Below are 20,667 nucleotides of genomic sequence, written 5' to 3'. Positions count from 1 at the left end.
AGTAGCTGCAGAGCTGATGAGACATTATTATTGAACTTGTCAGATTCACAGTGTTGAAGAAAATATAACAGCCGTAAAGAAAAGTTATAATAGATGTTATAGAAGTATGTTTTCCAGAGTATTGAAAAGAGAGGAATTCATGTGGGAGGAGACAGGTAAGGCTTTACAGAGGAGATGATGCTGGCTACATAATTTAAGATCACTTAGACACATTAACAAAGAAAAGACAGGCTTTTGGGGGGAATGTGAGAAATTAAGGTACCAATATTATATCAAGGGAGAAAACTTTAAACGATATACGAGGGCTGTTTGATGTTATTTGGAAAAGCAGAAATGCGTAGGCCTTGGTTTGAATTATTGCTCTTTTGCTTGCGAATTGGTATCCTAATCTATAAAATTGGGGTGGTAGTCATATTTGTTTCTCATGAGGCTGATGTGAGGACTGAATGAGTTAACCCAATACAGAGATGAGTAGTGCCAGTAGCTACATGGTCAGTACTCAGTAAGTATTAGCTACTTTCATTACTGTTAATGTTAGCATTTTACATTCCTCAAAGCTATCTATAATGAGACATAGAACAGTACTTATCTTATTTATCACAAAACAGTGTCCTGTGAGCCCAGAACATCTTAGAATGGGAGCGGAAATTGACAGGAGCCACAGATGCGATTGCATACCTTAACATTCCGCAATTACTTCCCAGCTTCCTCTTTTTCCTTGTAGTGCATAAATATTTAAATCTTTTTTCTAAAATAATTTTTTTAAGTTTATACGTTTTGAGAGAGACAGAGTGGGGGAGGGGCAGAGAGCGAGGGGGAGAGAGAGAACCCCAAGCTCTTCTGGAAGGTAAATGAGAGAAGAATTAGGCGTGTGTGTGGCAACGCCTCAGGATATTGGTACTTACTCTAGGGAAAGTGGGACATTATTTAGTGTAGCTCCTGGAGTACTCGGCGTTTGAACTGCAGAATGTTTTCCTTGTGACCCAGCAAACCCTTGTGACTGGTCTTGCGTAGGACTTGATTTCAGGCGGACTTCAGAGGCAGACGGCATAGGTGCAGAAGTCTGTGCGGTAGAGCTGTCCGTTGCATTTGTCAGTTGTGTGATTGTATTCTTCAGCTCCAGGGTCGCTGCTTGGTTCCGTTTATAAGTTCTGTTTCTTTATTGTCCTTCCGTTCATCTGTTATTTTCCTAGTCTTGTTCCGTTGTCTGTGTTCTCTTTCATTTCATTCAGCTTCTGTAAAATGATTATTTTGATCCTTTGTCAGGCAAATTTTAGATATATCTTTCTATGGGATTAGAAACTGTTCGTTGCCTTTGGTAGTGTTAGACTTACCTAATTCTTCGTGGTCTGTGTAGCCTTGCATCGATGTCTGTGCATTTGAAGGAGCTAATATCTCTTCCAGTCTTTAAAGAGCATTTTCAGCAGTTAATGGCCTCCTCTCTGTCGTCTGGGTTAACGGATGGGATTACCTCCGGAATCACATTCGTGCTGGGTCAGAGCGGGTTATGCGCGGTTGATGGGTCTGCAGCGGGGTCCACGGTTGGCAGGTTGGTTGGTCTTCAGGTGTCTGGGACTGTCTCCAGTCCCTTGTTCAGTTGGGTAGTGCTGGGACAAGGTCCACTTCAGCCTCCGTGGCTGCGTCCATAGTCAGCTGTCCTCTCACCAGGTGTGTGGATGGGTGCACCTCCTGCCAGGTCCCAGGAGGGGACCAGTCCCTGGTCACTGGTGGGTCCCTGGGTGGGCAGGGTAGACCCGGGGCCGTGGCTGAGAGGGGCTAGAACCAAGCTCCAGGGCTATTTCCGGTCTCCTGGCTGCGACTGAAGTCTGCGTACTTGGCGTCGGAGGCACGGAGGGGCGTTTGTGCCACCAGGTCCCTCGGGTGGGTTGGACTACTCCCTGACTTTGGCTGGAGGAACTGGGGCCGAGTTTAGGACCGTTTCAGGATCTCCTGAGGCACAGATGTGAGTGTCCCCCCACCGGGTCCCTATGTCGGCAGGACTGCTTGTGACTGCAGCTTGGAGGGAATCGAACCTAGTTTAGGACCTTTTCAGGATCTCGGGGATGCAGGTGGGTTACTGCTCACGGACTGGCTGGGAAGGGCTGGAGCTGAGTCTAGGCCTTTTCAGGACCTCTGGGAGCACTGTCAGACGTCTCCTGCTGGGTCCCTGAGACTGGCTGGCCTGCTGGTGGACTACTTCTGTGATAGGGATAAAGCCACCTATAGGACCCTTCAGAATCTTTAGGGGTGCAGCCTGCAGTCTCCTGCTGGGTCTGTGTGCCAGCACGGATGTTTGGGGACTGGCCAGGATGGGCTGGAGACCAGTTACCGTGCCCTTTCAGAATTCGACAGAATCTGTTGGGCTTACCTCCAGCGGGTCCCAGACCTCAGCAGAGAGGGGCTGAAGCCTGTTGAAGAGCTATTTCAGATCCACACAAGTGGGACTGAGGTTTGTGTGCCTGTTAGCTGACGGACGGGTACGTGTGAGTCCTCCAGGGTCCCTTGGCGTATTTTGTTGGTGGCAGAACCAAAGCCAGTGGGACCGTAGCAGAATTTTCAGGGTACAGAGCTGTTTCTGAGCCTGTGGCTAGGACGACAGTCAGTGAGTGAGCTGCCTGGGTGTGAGCCTGCCTTCTCAGAATGTCTTTCCTGAGTTGGAGAGTGCACCAGATAGCATCCTGAAGTTCCCGTGAAGGTGCTTTTTCCATGGTCGGATGCCAAATTATTGCTGTTGAAGAGGGGAGATGCATTTGAAGGATGTCTTTTATTCAGCCATCTTGCAGACGTCATTCCTATAGCCCATCTCTGCAAGTTTTACAGCAGTGCTCTTGTCCTTCTTGTCACGTGACCCTTCTAGACCAAAGCTTTGTGTGCATTTAGTCACTGATTGGAAAGTGGTGAAGTTATAGCTGCTGGACTGGGACACATGGATTTGGTAGCAGTGGAAGGGTGACAACCTTAGCACCTGCAAACAGAAAAATACCTCATTCCCCAGAGACACAGGGGAGGGAGAATATTAATCTTTATTTTTCAGTGAATTTTCCCTAGGGCTTTCCTCCTGAAGATCTATGAACCGTTGCACACTTTATGTTTAATTGACTGCTGCGTCTGTCATCTGCCTCCAGGGAGCGCTGTCATGATTTGATGGCCATTCCCTTTAACCTTATTGAGAAACCTATTGGAAACGAAAGGCATAATAAGAGGTTTTGCACCTCCCAAGCAAAATACCTGTCAGTAGCTCTTTATCCCTCAGCTTCCCTCAGCCATTCCAAGGGGCAGATAAATGTCACCCATCTGCTACCAGAGATAAGTAGGTCAGTCTTTCCTAAAACCAGGAGTAGACTCAGTCATTTGACTTGAACTGAGACCCCTAAGGTTTATCATCCATCTGGGAAGCCACCCGAGGGCACCATCAACTTCTGCCTTCACCTGGTCCCCGCCTCACCACCACTGCTGATGAAGATCTCATTTGGGTGGCCCATCAATTATAAACACTTTCTTTGCAGAGGCCATGAGTATCAACCCCTGGTGTTATACTTCCTGTATGAAGGCCAGGCATTAACTTGCTTCCCTTCCCACAACTTATACATTAGGGGTAGTCATAAGGAGCCTTTTATTTAAGGAAACACTACCAGTTGATCCTGTGGTCCTTATATGAATGTGGAGATTTCTATTAAAAGGAGCTACCTTTGCTGATTCAGTGGAGTTTCCCAAAAAGAAGTGATCAGTGATACCGTATGCCTTAACACTGGAAGACACTCAAGTTACCTTCAACTCACTGGCCAAATTAGGTGACAGAATTGCTCTAGACTTCCTTCTTGAGCCAAAGAAGAATCTGCACATTTTTAATGTATCCATTTGTACCTGGTTTAATGCCAAGTATAAAGGTCAATACAGAAACTTAAGGGGAAAGCCATTGAATTTTAAGTAGACCTTGGTGCTTTATGGTATTTTTTCAGCTGGTTAGGCCTAGGACCTTGGGGGACATGGATAAGATCAGGACTGCAAGGTTGGCTTTTTTCTGGTGCTATTTGATCTCTGCTTGCATCAGCCGGATTATTCACAGTGACCAGTGGAGTGACGTATTCAGGTAAACTTGCCAGAAAACAAGATAATGTAGAAATAAGGGTATATGCGGGGAGATATTTATCTCACCTTTCTGCCCTTCTTGCATATCGAGGCACTGAATGCCCTTGTCAAATAGATGTCTTCCTAGGAACAAAGGATGCTTACTGTCCATTATGAGAGTTGTGGGTTCCCTAAGTTCAAGGTTCTTCTTCTTTATACTGTGTGTGCAGGGCTCATTTAGCTCTCTTCGTGTTTTCCTATGGAAATTGTGGCTTGAGGAACCAGCACAAAGTGCTAATATTCTTACTGCTGCTGTTACCTTGAGTAACAAACTATCAGTCTCTGACCCAGGAGTCTCATGTCTTCTACCCGCATTTATGAAACTGTGGCAGCTTTACTTGCTTGCAAGTGGGATGAAAGCCAAGACCTTTTGTAGTTCTTAACACTGTGATATTAAGAACTATTTAACATTAATACCATTTAAAAATAGCCTATTATGAAAAAATTGAGGATCTTTAGATAAGATAAAGACAAATCTATAGATATAGATATATATCTATATATATCTATATCTAATAGCCAAGGTCCCTAGCCCATCTAAGATATGTTTTATATGAAAAACAGATGATAGATGGATCCTTCCTAGATATGTAACTGGGCTTATTTATAGTACTCTTGGAAAGGGAAGCTAAAAAGCAAATCTAGATATATCCTCATTCTAAAATCATAAAGGTGGTGAAAAACTTAAGAACTTAACCTTCTTACAGTGGCAAGTTATTACCACCAGCTAGTGTTTCAAATGTGTCTTATGGATACACTGTTTTTACACAACATCTGCTGCTGCTCCCAAGCCTGTTATGCCTTCACATAATCCATCGCTGCCATATCCCTTCTTTTCTCCCTTTCCTACTGTCTTCCTGGTGAGGGATTATCTCGCACTCCAGGCTTTACCTTCTTCAGGCTGCGTTATTGCTGGTGGTATCCACTGTATCCATCCTCAGTGCTGAAACGCTACCTAGGTGTCTTTTTTTTTTTTTGCCTGAAACTCTGGCATGCTGCTGTTTTTCTCTATCCTTCCAGTGGCTTACATGGACCCATGGACTAGTATATTCTTTTTTGAAGCCCCTCACCAGTATATCTCAGAGTAACTTCATTTCTGTACGGTTTTCTGCTCCCTCTTCTTTGAGATATATTTTCAAAGTATTTTCTTCTTATCACATAGCTCCTGAAGACTCTCATTCTCTTTGAATCTGCTTGAAAAAATGTAGCATTCTCTCTCCGTGAAGTCATTCCCGCATCTTCCTACATGGGAGTGTTTCTCAAACTTAATAAATAGTCAGTGGGTTAGCAGACCTATAATTTGAAACAAATATTTTAAAAATTAATCATTACTCAAAAAATCTAATTCACATTTAAATTACTGATAACTCTTTGGTGCCAGTTATAGACATGATTTTGTGTGTGATCTTTTTACTGAGGTATCGATAACAATGCTTGAATCATACACACTTTCTCTATGCACTTTATTTTTTATTGCTACTAAATTTGAAAAACTTAACTCACTGCAGTAAGTTGGCAGGAATGGCTTCAACAGTTTGAAGTCCCTTGAAGATAGTTCTGGATATTCAGATCGTATGTGGATTCAGACTTCTCCCTGAAGTCTGCTTTAATAGTTCGTGTACCAAGTTGACCGGCCCATCCCGTGTAAAAGGGAAATGGAATGTTGCTATGTGTGAGACAGAGACAAAACAACTTTGTGGCTGCATTTGGCCATATAAAAGTATTGCTTTAAACTCAGGTGCAGCTTGTGGATGTGGTTTTTAACTGTAGTTCTCATTGTTTTCCTCCATGAATAAAATAAAAACATTAAGATTTGGAAAAAATTCAAACTTTCAGGGATGTATCCATTTTTACCACAATGCAGTCACCCTGAAAAGTTACATTGGTATCTCAGATTTGACGTTGATATTTTTATTCGCGTTTTTAACCTATTCAAGATGACGACTGCATTGCTAAGTTACTTAGAATAATGGAAAAGGATCTTTACTGGTGTCGTCGCTAAAAATACTGTCTTATGCGTCACATACTGAGGAAACCAATGGTGATCATTCCCTACTACGTAAGGAAAAATCATGCTAGCAAGGAAATTGAATAAGTTCCTTCCAAAATACAAAAGACATGCTTCCATTTAGAAAGGCAGTCTTAAGCGCCCCGTGTTTTTCTTCACTCAGTGGTTGTAACTTGATCAAATTCACACTTGTTCTTTTTGACACTAACAAGATCAGTAGGCACGTTGTTGTTCCAAGGCAGTAGTCAAATCTCTTTCTCCATGGAGCAATAACTCTCCCTGCTGCACATAACTAGTCCTCTGTCAGTGGTGAGCCCATGAACTTCGTGTCCCGATTATGCCCTCCAAAGATATCTTCGGAGTATCTCCTCCGTACATGCACGGTACCCGTGCTGAGCTAATGGGCACCACAGACATCAGCACAGAATTACACAGTGGTTAAGTGCACAGACTAAACTTGTGTGCTTAGGTTCAAGTCCCAGCTCTGCCACGTGATAACTCTGCAACTGTGGCATGTCATATAGCCTCCATGTGCCTCAGTTTCCTTATCTGTAAATGTGAAGACCAAATGAGTACATATGTAATGAACTTAGAACAGCACTCAGCACATAGTAATAAGTACTGTTTAGGTGTTTGATAAAGTAGTGAAATGGGTAATTTTGTCCAGTTGTTAAAAGCATCTGCTGTCCTGCATGATAGCAGTTTCAACTGACTCTTGAACAACACTGGTTTGAATTCTGTGGGTCCGCTTAAATGTATTTTATCTTACGATTTTCTTAACATTTCCTTTTCTTTAACTTTGTTGTAAGAATACAGCATATGATATAACATACAAAATATGTGCTCATTGACTGTTATAAGTAAGACTTCCAGTCAACCATAGGCCATGAGTAGTTACATTATGGGGAATCAAAAGTGGTATGTTGACTTTTAACTGTGTGGGGCGTTGGTGTGCAAACCTCCCCCGGCCCCGTGTTTCAAGGCTCAGCTGTACTCTTCTCCACTATATGTTTTTGACATCATGTGATTTTAAACATTACAAAGAAAGGAAATGTGGCTTTCTCTAAGAACAGGATGTTCTTTGTGGTGGACTTTTTTCCTTTGGCGGGTTTCTTAGGAATGATTTGTACCCTTCATCACACAGCAGGAATGTCAGAATGTTGTCTCATTTGGAACTTTGGCCCTTTCTCCATCTCACGCGGTAAAATCAGTCAGTTGACAAGGTTTCATATCGGAAATGTTTTGGAGGCGACAGGTGAATGTACTGCTGGTCCAGTGATAAGTATTTCGGTACTAAATACCCTATTTCCTCCCTGTCGTTTTCTTTCATCACACTCAGATTTGTCTTTCCAAGCACATTTACAGACGATATTCAAAACGGGGTCCTGTTCGCTGTTGTTTTACATATTTGTTGTTATTTTCACGACTCCTTTTTGTAGTCTAAAGAAACCCTTTTGATTTGATAGCTTGTTTTTGTAAATTTGGGTGGAGAGCACAACGTAACAGCAATTCCCCTCCCCAGCTGCAAAGTTAATAATTGTTGTCGATAAATGGAAATAGCATGAAAAGTAAGGGCCCAAATGAATTTGCCCTGTCAACTGTGCCTGCCAGTTCAGTTCTTGTAAAGGGTCCACAGAAACAAACACGGCTTCTTAACCTTATTTTTCAAATGTGTATGATGGTGTGCGAGTAAAACTGTTCCAGTGCTTTGTCCTCAGAGGGCAGCAGACCACCGGTGGCCCTGACAGACGCCCAGAAACCACACTTCGATGACTAGAGCCCGAGAGTTGCTCCCGGGAGAGCGTGCCCCTTTGCCTGCAGAACTCGGTGGCACGAGTGGGGGCCAGTGCGATTGCTCCGACCAGCAGAACGTCGCACAGCACGCCCTCCTAGGGCTTGTGCCAGCGCACCCCCCCCCACCCCCCCACCCCACCTGGCATGCCGCAGCGAACACGTCTCTTTCTTTTCCTTTAAGGAGTGCGGCATCTGAACGGTCTTCCTAGGGGCGCCTGGGTGGCTCAGTCGGTTGGGCGTCCGACTTCGGCTCAGGTCACGATCTCGCGGTCCGTGAGTTCGAGCCCCGCGTCGGGCTCTGGGCTGACGGCTAGGAGCCTGGAGCCTGCTTCCGATTCTGTGTCTCCCTCTCTCTCTGCCCCTCCCCCGCTCGTGCTCTGTCTCTCTCCCTCTGTCAAAAATAAATAAACGTTAAAAAATAAATAAAAAATAAATAAATAAACAGTCTTCCTATATCCGAGGAAGTTCCCGCCGTCCAAGGCACGTGCTCCCCTTCACTGTAGAGGATAAAGGTGCCAGCAGTGTGCTCTCCTAAACTCCTTTGCTTCCGGCCTCAGCCGACCCGATCCCCCTGCCCCGGACTTCCGGCAGGAGTGAGGGCTGGAGGGCAGTGGGGATAAGCAGGCATCGCCTCCGGGCAGCCGCCGTGGCCTGGCCCCACGAGGGGGGAGGCAGCAGCACCCGGTGTCCGGGCGCCCGCGGTGTGAACGTAGGCTCCTGCGCCTCGCCCGGGCGGCACACTTGCCGGGCTGCTGCTTTGGTAGCCTGATTGCGATTCGGTGTGGACGAGCCTTCACGCTTGGCTCCCCAGCCTTCCGAGCCGTGGCGGCCTCTCCGGGAATTCTTTCACCGTTTTAACTAGGTAGTCAAGTTTCTGTGTCTGCAGGTAAAAATACCGACTGACGGAGGAGTTCTTTTTTTAATCTGGCGAACCAGCACACTGCCATTAAAACAGAGCACAGAAACGTGTCCGATTTTCTGCGCACGGACCAGTGTCCCACACGTGTACTCAGTCTGTGGCATCTTCCGCTGTGTGCACAGAGATGACCTGGTTGTGTCCCCCCGCCCCACCGGGCTGTGAACTCGGAAAAAGAGAAACTCCGTCCGACGAGGCATATTGTTCAGCACGCAGTAGGGCGTAATAAATAGGAGAGGAAGAGCTACCAAAAGCATTCCTTATTCTTTGAAAATGCACACTTCTGTATGAGGTAAGCATGTTTCTTCGTACAAAGCCTAACGTGGCACATACGAATAAAAATTAGTAGCTTGTTCTGAGGGTGGCATTAACTTTTTACCAGTAAAACCCGATTAATTTTTCTCTTCTAAATGAGAATTATCACGAAAAGTAACATTCTTCCTATAGGAAACTTGAAAAAGACAGAAAAGAATAATAAAGAAAACACAGTACTGCAGCCCTGAGGTAAAAATAATGGTTTATTTATTTTTGCTTTTTTTTCCCTCTATGCATACATTTTTCTCCCAAAATGTTGATTATAATATCTCTCGTGACCTAGTTTTGTTCATTTTTTCGTATTTCCCATCGACAAATTTTTAAAAATATAAGTAATGCTACCTATAGATAAAAGTATTCCAATTTGTTCAAATCTTACCAGTGGCTATTTGATATGTTTCCCGCTTTTCATTATTATGAAAACACAGCGAACGTCTTTGCAAACATTTCTGATTATTTCCTTTTTTTCTGGTCCCTTAAATACATTCCATGAGAGAAAGTATATAAGTACTTCTGAGATCTTAAAAACATTATTAAATGTAGGGCAATTCAGGCTCCAAGCAGCCGCATGTGAGAATAGTGTCTTTACCACCCTCTCAGCAGCAATGAATGTACTCATTTCTCTTTAAACTCTCACAGGGGAAGCTGGTACCTGGTGCTTTTCAATTTGTATTTTGATTGCTTATGTGATTTATAGGGAATTTAGTTGCCACATTTAAGGCAGACATCTTAAAAGTTTGCTGTCTACAGTATTATTCTATTCATAAGATTTTTATCATGTACGTTTCAGTTACCATATATTGAAATTCATTAATTCACTAGGCATTAATGTTTTACATTCCAGTGAAAACCTTTGTGGTTTCTCTCACTACTTTTGTGCTTAGAAAGAACTTGCCCATTCAGAAGTCTGGTAAATATTTTCCTGTATTATTTTAGTTTTTAAAAATGTTAAGGGGAACAAACTAGAATAATACAAAACAGTGAACAGAATAGTGATTTCTGTGCCATTAAACTTGTAGACTCTAGAGGGTGTATTGTTACACGGACGTGAGAGTGCCTACGTGCGTGTAAATGAAATCATACATGCAACTTAACCATTTTTAGCAATATGTTGTGGAATCATAATATGTTATAATGTGTTACAGTGTGATATGATTTCATTAGCCACGAATTGAATGCTAAACAGTAGAATCCTTACCAGGGTCTTTTATGTGACTATGTTATATATTACAGGATTACATTGAGAGGACAAAGACCTTTACAACAAACAAAAATGCGTCTGTGCTTTTTAGGATTTTTAAAGCTTACTCTAAAATTGCGTTTCTGTGTTTCACCGGCTGGTACATTCCTTAAAAGTTCTTAACCAGTACTGAGCTTGTTAACCATGTATTCTAGGTCTTTAAAGCCTAACATGCTACCAACTCAACTTGTTTTGAAATACAGTTAGCAAGTTTTTCCCTATTAGGCAATAGCTTATAAACAAAGTGCTCGGATCTAGTTCTAAATCAAATCATTTAAATACCCTGTCTTTTTAATGATGTCTTGTGTTAATATATTAACTGGAAATCCTCTTTTCTCACCATTTTTTCACACATCAGTGATTTTGGACATCCTGTATAATCTGAAATGAATTGGTGTTTCAATTAAATTTAGAAGATGGGAAATGTCTGTCTCTTTTATAGCAGTGAGTTTCAGTGGAGTGGAGGTTGTCTGTCCACTCCGTGAGACCTGTTGGAATTTCTGGAGTGGAGGGCAGTAATGTTTATGGTTTGAAAATGGTATAATATAATAATATAATACGAATACTTAATATATATGCTTAATAATATAATATGAATACTATGAAATAATATAATAAATGTAATAATGTACATTATTAAAAGCCAAAGTCTTCAAAATTTACTTGCTACTGGTAATATGAGAAGATAGTATAAAGGGGCAAGGGTTTAAAATGTCAAAAAACCACTTTATAGAGGAGTAGGCAGCACATTTGCTGTGAGGATTACATGAAGTAAAAACTATGAAGCTATGTTGTATGTATAACATATGTTATATGTAAAAACTATAGCTGACACCTATAAAAATGTTACCGTTGTTGTTATAAATGGTATATGATCTCTGTTTTTTAAATCCATCATATTTCACATACAATATGGCAGCTTTCTGAGATTATATTTACTCACATACAGTTGATCCTCGTTTTTTATGCATTCTATATTTGTGAATTTGCCTATTGGTTAAAATTTATTGATAATCCCCAAATACTCATGCTTTCGAGATCATCTGTGGACGTGTGCAGAGCAGAGGAACGAACGTTTGAGTTGCTGGACGCACAGCTAGGCAAACAAGGCGATACTCTGCCTTCTTGTCTTAGCTCTTGTGCTGTAAGCCGGTGTCCTTCTTGGGATTCGTTTAGTGTCATGTATTTTGCATTTTCGTGCTTTTTGTTGGGTGATTTCACTGTGTGAAATGGCCCCCGAGCATCGTGCTGACGTGCTGTTCAGTGTTGCTAAGTACAAGAAGGCTGTGATGTGCCTTATGGAGGAAGTACATACGTTAGATAAGCTTCATTCAGGCAGTTCTAGCGCTGTTGGCCGTGAGTTCAATGTTAATGAGTCAACAACGTAGGTTAAATCAGTTGTCTTCAAACAGAAACATGTAAAACAAGGCTTTGTATCGACAGGTTGATAAGAATGTCCTGACCAGAGGCTTGCAGGAACGTAATCCTGTATTTCCCCTAGGAGTCTCAGTATTCACTAAATCAGGGTTCATGGTGACTTTAAGAGAACACAACTACCATAAATAATGAGAGTCGGCTGTATTTTCTGTGTTGGAGGTATCCAGAGGGGGCCCGGTAAAGAATTCCTTTCCTACTTGCCTGAATTCCAAGCTATTTGAAATACTTGACAACGGAGATAACAGATAGAAGCCAAACTAGAATCTTCACCGATAAAGTCACTTTTGGGGAATGTGCTGTGCCTTCCTGGTACCGAACCCATTAACCCGGGGGGCACTGGACAGCGTGGAAGAGAAAAGAGGGAGCGGATGAGTGTCTCAGAGTCCTGCTTCCAAACTCTCGAAGCACGGAAGTCCCTCTGAGAGGGGTAGGCAAGGGCAGGGGGAGACGGGGCTGTTGGGTTAAACAGCAGGACACAGAAGCCGGCCCTGCCAGCCCCCCCCCCCCAAAGTGGCTCATCCGTACCCACACAGATCGGGCAGCTGAGTAGGCAGTTTGCAGTGAAGTAAGAATGGCTGTGGATCTGTCCCCCCAAACCCCTTTGAAACTTATTCTGTGATGATAATCTTTCCATGCCTTTGGATGAAAGCCTAGGTGCGTTGCAGTCCTTTCCCCCTCAGGCCGAGATGACAGCCCCGTGATCGTTTTAAATCACGGAAAGCGTTTGGTTGAAGACATTTAGCAGTCCTTCTCGCTGCGTACTCACAGGAAGGACGTCTCTCTTTGCGATGCCCTCGGCAGGTACAGGCCCACAGTCCCTCCTCTTCCTGGCTCTGTTTCCCTGAGCTTACCTGCCGTTGCCTCAGTCTTCCTGAGGCCGGTGAGCGGAGAAGGTGGAGGCGACGGGGAGGAGCGGGGGGGTTTCTTGCTTGCTGTTATGGATGGCTGCTTTATGTTCTCCCCCTGCTGGATGTCTGAAGCTGGTAATTTCTCTTGGGAGCACTTTTCTGGGTTCGTCGGAGGCCCCTTTTCTGGGCCACCCACCGCAGCCCCTGTGGTTGGGCCGAGCCGCCGTGTGCTTCGTCCGGCTCGTGGTGCCACTCAAACTTCTTGACACCCCAGGCTCTGGGGACGTCGGCCGATCCTGACGCAGCCCCCTCTTCTTTGCTGCTGTGGGTTACTGTGACCTCTCAGGCTCATGCCGCTGTCGGGCACCAGGCCACTGTCCTCTCTGCCTCTGTGTGTGCTTTGCTTGGCGTGGGGTTGGAAGCCGTCAGCACCTTTTTCTTTTCTGCAGGGCAGGGACCTACCTCGGGGCCCGTCACGTTCTACAGAACACTCAGAAACCGTCCTTCCCCTCCTTGGATCCTTTAATGTTGGAAATAGAATTTAATCCCTAAGGGGATTAAAAATCACTAGAGTTCTTTATAAATTCTGTATGTGACGTGCTCTCACGGTTTCCCGTTAGTGTCTCATATCTGTGGATTTGGCATCTCAGTAGGTACTGAGGCAGAGGAGCTCATATTATTATTGTCATCTCATACATGTATACGTATCAGTTTCAGCAGTTCCAAAAAATTAGCCTGGTTACAAAGACGTCAGGTAAACTCATGCCCGGTCAAGTCATCAGAGTAGGCAGGTCCGTATTTTGCAGCGTGGCAGTGGGGGAGTCTTGCGCATATGTGAGAAGAAGGCACGTTGGGCCTTGTGACTCTCTTCTTCTTCAGTGTTACCCTGGACTTGCGTATTTCTCTTTTAAATCTCCGTTCTCTATTGTTTATCCTGATGGCCAGCCTAGACCCCTCACAGCTCTTGGAAGAGTTCATCATGGGAGGTGCAGAGATGGCAGGCCGGCAGGTAGTGAGTGCTGTGTAAATGTTTGCTATCACAATTATTTGGAATTCTAGTAATAGTGTGCTAGAGCAGTTGAGGGAGGGTTATCTTCAGGCACTTTGGCTGCAGTAAAGGCCTCTGTTTTTTGAAGGCTTACCGGTCCTTCAGTGATGTCATTTGGAGAAAAATAAACTGGGTGATAATAGACATTGTTATTAATGTACCTATTAATAAAATGTAATAATATGGCTAATAGATGTTTGACGAGGGCCTTCTGTCTTGAGCCCTTTGGAACAGAGGGTAAGCAAAACCACGCATAGATTTGCCTTTCATGGATCTTCTTGTATAATGAGGGAGACACATGTAATATTTTAAAAAGCCATTCAGGTACAAAATTGCAGCTCATGAATACAATGAAAGGAAGATACAAAGTGCCACGAAAAGGGCATATTTGGGGGATTAAAGTGGAGAAAGAGAAGGCTTCTTTGAGGAAGGAACAGTTGAGGCAAGATCTGAAAGATGAATAGAAGTTATGTGTCATATGAAGTGGGAAAACTTCTGGGAGAGAAAGCAGCATGTGCTAAGGCCCTGTGGCTGAAGGACCTGAAAGAAGGTCAAGGGAGTCCGCGCAGAGAGCACAGGTAGGCGACCGTGCTCTGTGAGGCGCTTGGACAGGAAGTCCAGCCCAGGCTGTGAAGAACCCAGTCAGCCATTGTTTTGTTTTTAGTCAGGGCAAGTGACAATTTAGATTTTTGGCAAGGTCACTTTGACCACAGTGAGGAGAATAGGTTGAAGGGGAACAGCCCCTGCGTCCTCATCACCCTCACCGTGATCACTCTCATCGTCATCATAGCAGCAGACATGGGCTTACCGTATTGCGGGGACCTGGGCTCTACGGCCTTTGGGCTTAATACCATACCGTGAAGGAAGTGTCCGGGCTCCCTTCATTTGCCAGGAAGGGATTGACTAGATTAAATGACTCAGTGGAACATATCTGAGAAAGGGCAGAGCTGATGTTAAAGTGATGTGTTAAAGCAGAGGACCTGACACATGGCAAGCGATTAATGTTCGGTTATAATTATACTGTTCTTTCCCCCTCGATGTCAGTACATTTTTCAAAAGAGGTGTTTTGAAAAGGAAGTATAAAAAGGTATACAGATAAAAGCCGCTCTCTCACGCTTGCCCCATCTGCCCATCCTCGGGACCGTCTTCCTCTGCCAGAGTTCCTAGTGCCTTATCGCCGACTGTGTGTGGAGGTGCTGCTCTCCACCGACGGTGAGGCTGCGGGCTCCACGTTGCCGTGTGGACGTAGGAGCCCCCACAGCTGTCGCCGCAGCCACACCCTCGCAACAGCACACACAACCTCTTTCTGTTCGCGAAGCGAATCGCGTCTTCACTTCATTTGTGCATCTGTGGTGACCGGGGTTTTCCTGGTGGTAGGGGACACAGCGACAGAAAGCGGTGTCGGCTGGCAATCATCTGGGTGCCCTTGACAGTCGGAATTTCCTCCTCTGTTTCACTGGCCAGGACATCACGTGGCATATCGCATCATTGTAAGAGAGGGCGGCTGTCTTAAAGATCGAGTCTTTCTCAGGAAATTAACATGGCTTCCACCAGGTGCTTTTTAACCCTGTGTCCCCTGCTGTCTGCGTCTGAGCTGTCTCCCAGCACGGCAGCCGGTGGACTGGATACTGATCTGATACGGGTGCAGACATTAGATGGTGTTTAGTATACCGGTTTTAAGCAAGCCACGAATACCGGCAATGAAGAAGTTGTAACACTCGGCAGCTTAGAAAACGGTGATCGAGAACAGGATCCAGAAGACTGCAGCAGGCTGTGAGATACCCAGGTAGATGAGATGTGCCTGGGTTAGGCAACGAGACTGACAGCCGGATTCACCAGTGGGAGTTTAAGAGAGAATATCTTGGAATACGTTAAATCTGTGGTTCAGAAAAAAAAAAAAATGTTTTAAAGACGTGTGTTGGTTTACTTACCACATTGTAACTTTCGTCTTTAAAGTCCCTAGTCACTTTGCTCCACGGGCCTTCTGCTGGCTGACAGCGGGAGCTGGGAAGTAATTGCCGCATCTTCACAAAGTGCCTTCTGTTCCGCAGGGTTATTGAGCAGCTTGGCGGGAAGCAGCTGGTAATGAACCACATGCACCATGAGGACCAGCAGGTTCGCTACAATGCTCTTCTGGCCGTGCAGAAACTCATGGTGCACAACTGGTACGTGCTGGCTTTTCTTCCCCCTCCCCCACCGAGCTGCAACATCTCGCTTGCACCTTGCAAAAGTTCTTATGCGAACGCTCTGATGAATGATGGCTTTTTAAATCAGCAGTTTTGATCAGATACCTAGAAATATGTTTCGGCCATCGAGGGCAACGACGTCATTTTTAAGAGAGCAACTGCGTTGATGTTCTCAAAAAATGAGCATTCAAAGTACTAACATCAAAAACACTTGCAGAAGTAACTAAAAGGACATTCGCGGCTTGAGGGAATCAGTCTTTTTTGGAGTTGAGGGGAATCCGGTTGGATTACTGATCAGAGGCTTTACAATTTCACATGGCTTAACTCTTTAGAATATGGTTAACCTGAACAGTTTTACATTCACGTGAAAACACTAAGATTCAGCTCTCACATTTCATTCATTATAGCCTTTTGCTTTTGAAATAACCACAGTCATGTTTTTCTCTCATTAGTTTTTACTTTTCAAATAAAAATTGTTGACCTTTTTGTACCCACTTAAGATAGACCGAAGAGCGACTGTTAAGATAGAACGGTGAGCCATTTGTGTCCGTGATGGAACCTACCAGAATTCCCTTTGCCATGGCTAATTTTAGCTGCGGGTTGGGTGTTTAGTGCCTTCAATGCTCTACTGAACAGTTCACATACCTCTCTGTTCTCCACCATTTGGAAGGATGCTCTGGTGGTGGACTGTTCTGTTAAGGCGTTGTGAACAAATACACGTTCCCTGTTACTGACGGTAATGGTATGAGTACGTTCAAAGGAAAGCATGAAAGGTACATTGGTAGGTGTGCATTTGAGAGATGCAGGGAAACACAGTATAGGGGACCGTCCCGGAGTGCTGCTGTGGCATCTTATTTTACATACTATGATCTCGCCACTGAAGCACTTTTCTCATAAATACTGACAACACATGTATGCATTCTTTCAACGATTCTTTTGAGCACTTACTTTGTACCCTGTTACGTTAAATGCCGGGCTACAGATATGATGGAGGTAGGTGCAAGTTTACATAGGGTGGATAGAGAAGGCCTCTGGGAGTAGGCCAGAACAGCCAGGCTGACACCGTCGTGATAAGAAACCAGCCGTGCAAGCCAAGTTATTAGGGGCAAGCACTTCAGGTAGAGGGAATGAGAGGGGAACCAGCCCTCGGCTTCTTTAAAAGCAGTGCCTGGAGACGTCCTTGGTTGTCTGGAGACAAAACAGGGGTACTGATGCTACTTGTACAAGTTGCTAGAGGCCAGGCGTGCCGCTAAACGTCCTGTGATGCACGGACAGGCCCCCGCAGCCAAGAAGCGTCCTGCCTGCCGTGTTAACAGCGCCAAGCTGGAGAGACTGTAACTGGGAGTGGTATGAGGGCTGGCATGGGAAAAGACGGGCAAGGCAAGATTGCCAGGGAACCGGTCATGTAGGGGCCTGTAGGCCGCCATTTGACTCTTTCATAAGACGAGTTGAAAGCCATTGATGACAGTATTGGATTTATGTTTTAAAAAGATCTCTGAGGCTACTCTCTAGTGAATGGATTGTGGAGGGGTAAGTGTTGAAAGCAAAGAACCGTTTTAGTGGTTCTCACCGCGGTGGAGAGTAGAGATGGCCGGTGGCTTGGATCGGAGCACTGAAAGTTGAGATGACGAGTAGTAGATGACCTTGGATAGATGTCAGAGCCCGTGCTGGTGGCACTTGATGGACTGGAAGCATTTTTACTTGTTTTTATATCCTCGGCTCAAGAAGAAAGGGATCAAAGCAGAGGGCAACCAGAAATGGTTTTTATCTAATATTTATCAGGAGGAAAACACTTTTCAAGTCTGTCAGTAAAAAACAGAATATTAGACTGATTTTCTCTCCTTGTTTCACTTTACCATGAGCCCCGTTTTCAACGCAAATGAATTACTTAGTAGCTTTGTATCTCTTGGTTGGCACCTCTTTCTCGAAATTGAAGAATGTTGGCGTTTAGTAGAGTTCGAGGCTGTTGCATCCAGCACACTTACATTTGTCTTATGTGAAACACGCTTTCATTTTCCCTTTTTGTTGATATTAGGGTTGCTGAAGTATAATTCCTGTTTTGTTAATAAAAAAATTCATTAAAATTTTTTTTTAATGTTTCTTCATTTTTGAGAGGGAGAGACAGAGCATGAGTGGGGGAGGGGTACAGAGAGAGGGAGACATGGAATCCGAAGCAGGCTCCAGGCTCTGAGCTATCAGCACAGAGCCTGATGCGGGGCTCAAACTCACAAACTGCAAGATAATGACCTGAGCCAAAGTCGGACACTTAACTGAATAAGCCACCAGGCGCCCCTAAAAGAATTTCGTTGTAATAGTTCTTCCTGATGAAGTATTTATTGTTGGGTTTAGCTTTTTTTTTTTTTTTTTTTTTTAATGTGTACTTCTGATGCAGGAGAAAAGAGGGGTGTGAGATAAAATGACCTTTTTTCTTTGCCAGTGGAGGAAATTTTTTGGTTGAGAATTTTTGTTGTTTCAGTGTTCATGCATTGAAGGTGATTCGTTTGCAATTGGAATATTTCCTTGAGTTTAGGAACTTGATTTAGTTTCTTGGTACATTTTTCAACGCATGATTAAAAAGAAAAAGTAAACATCTTTATCGTTAGACACTGGTTTCTTAGCTCTCTGACTAGCTGATGAGCAGATATCCTTTCCCCCCCTAATTATGTGCTAAGCTCTTGTAACTTTGTTTTAATTATGGTAAATCTCCTTGAACGGAGAAGCTTAATGTCAATATTTTCTTACACTTTCTCTTTAAAGAAATTTCCATATGAAGAGAAATTTTGTTGTGACATGTGTATTTCCATGTCTCTTTGTGCTAGAGAATGAAAATTGCTCAAGTAAATAGCAGTTTATTTAGAATATCAGATTAACGTGAGATCGAATAGAATGCAATTTGGAAAGTAAATCTTCTGCAGAGGGTACCTTCAAATATGAAAAGGATTTTGAATCTGTATCTTTATGCGGGTATATCCAGTTTGTCTTGTTAAGTCGTGCTGGCAGAGACTGCCTTTCAACTTGCCTAAAGTAGACGCTCCCCGCCCCCCCCCCCCCCAATATGGTACTCGTGTGCTAAAGATGTCTGCTGATTGAATCTTACAAAATTTTCTTGGAATTGTTTATTCTCACATCAAAGACAAACATGAAAACAATTGACTTTGTTTCCTCTTAGCATTTTGTTGGTTTTACTTAAAATGAATTTATGTAAATGATTATGTTGGTACTATATAGTGAAATAAACTAGCTGAAAATATTTAAAATACAATCATAGATTTAAAAGTGGGAGAAAAGTCTGCCTCAATGGTAACAGCAGCAGCCTCTCATGCCATTTTCGCATGCTTATCTGGACTTGTTGTTTTGTTCCTGGGCCACACTTTGAGATTTCCAGCACACTCTGGATTTTCTTGTACTCGTCTACCCGAAATGATTTTTAGATTTCTTAAATACTGCATTACTCCGTAAAGCTTCTGTTTATGAGTCTAAGTCATAATTTTGGATACAGTAAAGTTAATATTTTACTATTTTTTTGTTTTAAACATAAGTTTAAAATTACATTTAAGTATAAATCGGATACTCGTGAAATGATAGAACTGGGCTGTCAGTGGATCTTGATTTTGATTCTGTTTTAGGGAGTTACATGTTAAGTTTTTGGTAATGTAGAGGTGGGTTTGAGCTTATGTAACGAAGGAGTATAGAGTTGTGTATCGTGTGAAAATACTCAATTCTTTTCCACGATTGTGTGGTTGATTTCTCAGTCGCATCATGAATTTTGCAGGTCTTGGAATGGCTGGGGTTTCTCCCCTTCCCCTTGACACCTGCATTTACATGGAAAATGTAGTATGGAAATGGGTATGGGAATGGGTATGGAATGGGTATGGGATGGGTATGGGAATGGGTATGGGAATGGGTATGGGAATGGGTATGGGAATGGGTATGGGATGGGTATGGGAATGGGTATGGGATGGGTATGGGAATGGGTATGGAATGGGTATGGAATGGGTATGGAATGGGTATGGGAATGGGTATGGGAATGGGTATGGGAATGGGTATGGGATGGGTATGGGAATGGGTATGGAATGGGTATGGGAATGGGTATGGGAATGGGTATGGGATGGGTATGGGAATGGGTATGGGATGGGTATGGGAATGGGTATGGGATGGGTATGGGAATGGGTATGGAATGGGTATGGAATGGGTATGGGAATGGGTATGGGAATGGGTATGGGAATGGGTATGGGAATGGGTATGGAATGGGTATGGAATGGGTATGGGAATGGGTATGGGAATGGGTATGGGATGGGTATGGGAATGGGTATGGGAATGGGTATGGGATGGGTATGGAATGGGTATGGAATGGGTATGGAATGGGTATGGGAATGGGTATGGGAATGGGTATGGGAATGGGTATGGGAATGGGTATGGGATGGGTATGGAATGGGTATGGGAATGGGTATGGGAATGGGTATGGGAATGGGTATGGGATGGGTATGGGAATGGGTATGGGAATGGGTATGGGATGGGTATGGGAATGGGTATGGGATGGGTATGGGAATGGGTATGGAATGGGTATGGGATGGGTATGGGATGGGTATGGGAATGGGTATGGAATGGGTATGGGATGGGTATGGGATGGGTATTGGGATGGGGATGGGATGGGGATGGGAATGGGTATGGAATGGGTATGGAAAATCCTCCTCGATGCGGATGGGGAGTGGAATGGTGGGGGCTGGAGTGGAGCTGCCAGGGAGGG

At 44.1% G+C, this 20,667-nt stretch overlaps 1 protein-coding gene across 3 annotated transcripts in view; it reads left to right on the top strand.

The window, feature by feature from the left end:
• The window catches only part of ATP6V1H (ATPase H+ transporting V1 subunit H), a 110,467-nt gene that overhangs the window by 66,617 nt on the left and 23,183 nt on the right, over positions 1 to 20,667 (top strand). For 2 of the 3 annotated variants that reach the window (XM_007090561.2, XM_007090559.2), the window contains one exon: positions 15,786 to 15,899. The exons of the other annotated variant lie outside the window; for it this stretch is intronic. In XM_007090561.2, coding sequence (XP_007090623.2) covers positions 15,786 to 15,899 — 114 coding nt within the window. The remainder of the gene's footprint in view (positions 1 to 15,785; positions 15,900 to 20,667) is intronic. 3 annotated transcript variants of the gene reach the window in all.

Source organism: Panthera tigris, chromosome F2 (assembly GCF_018350195.1).
Source record: "Panthera tigris isolate Pti1 chromosome F2, P.tigris_Pti1_mat1.1, whole genome shotgun sequence".
NCBI classification, from domain to species: Eukaryota; Metazoa; Chordata; class Mammalia; order Carnivora; family Felidae; genus Panthera; species Panthera tigris.
Note: the sequence above shows the minus strand (reverse complement) of the source record. Positions and strands in the feature narration are given on the sequence as shown.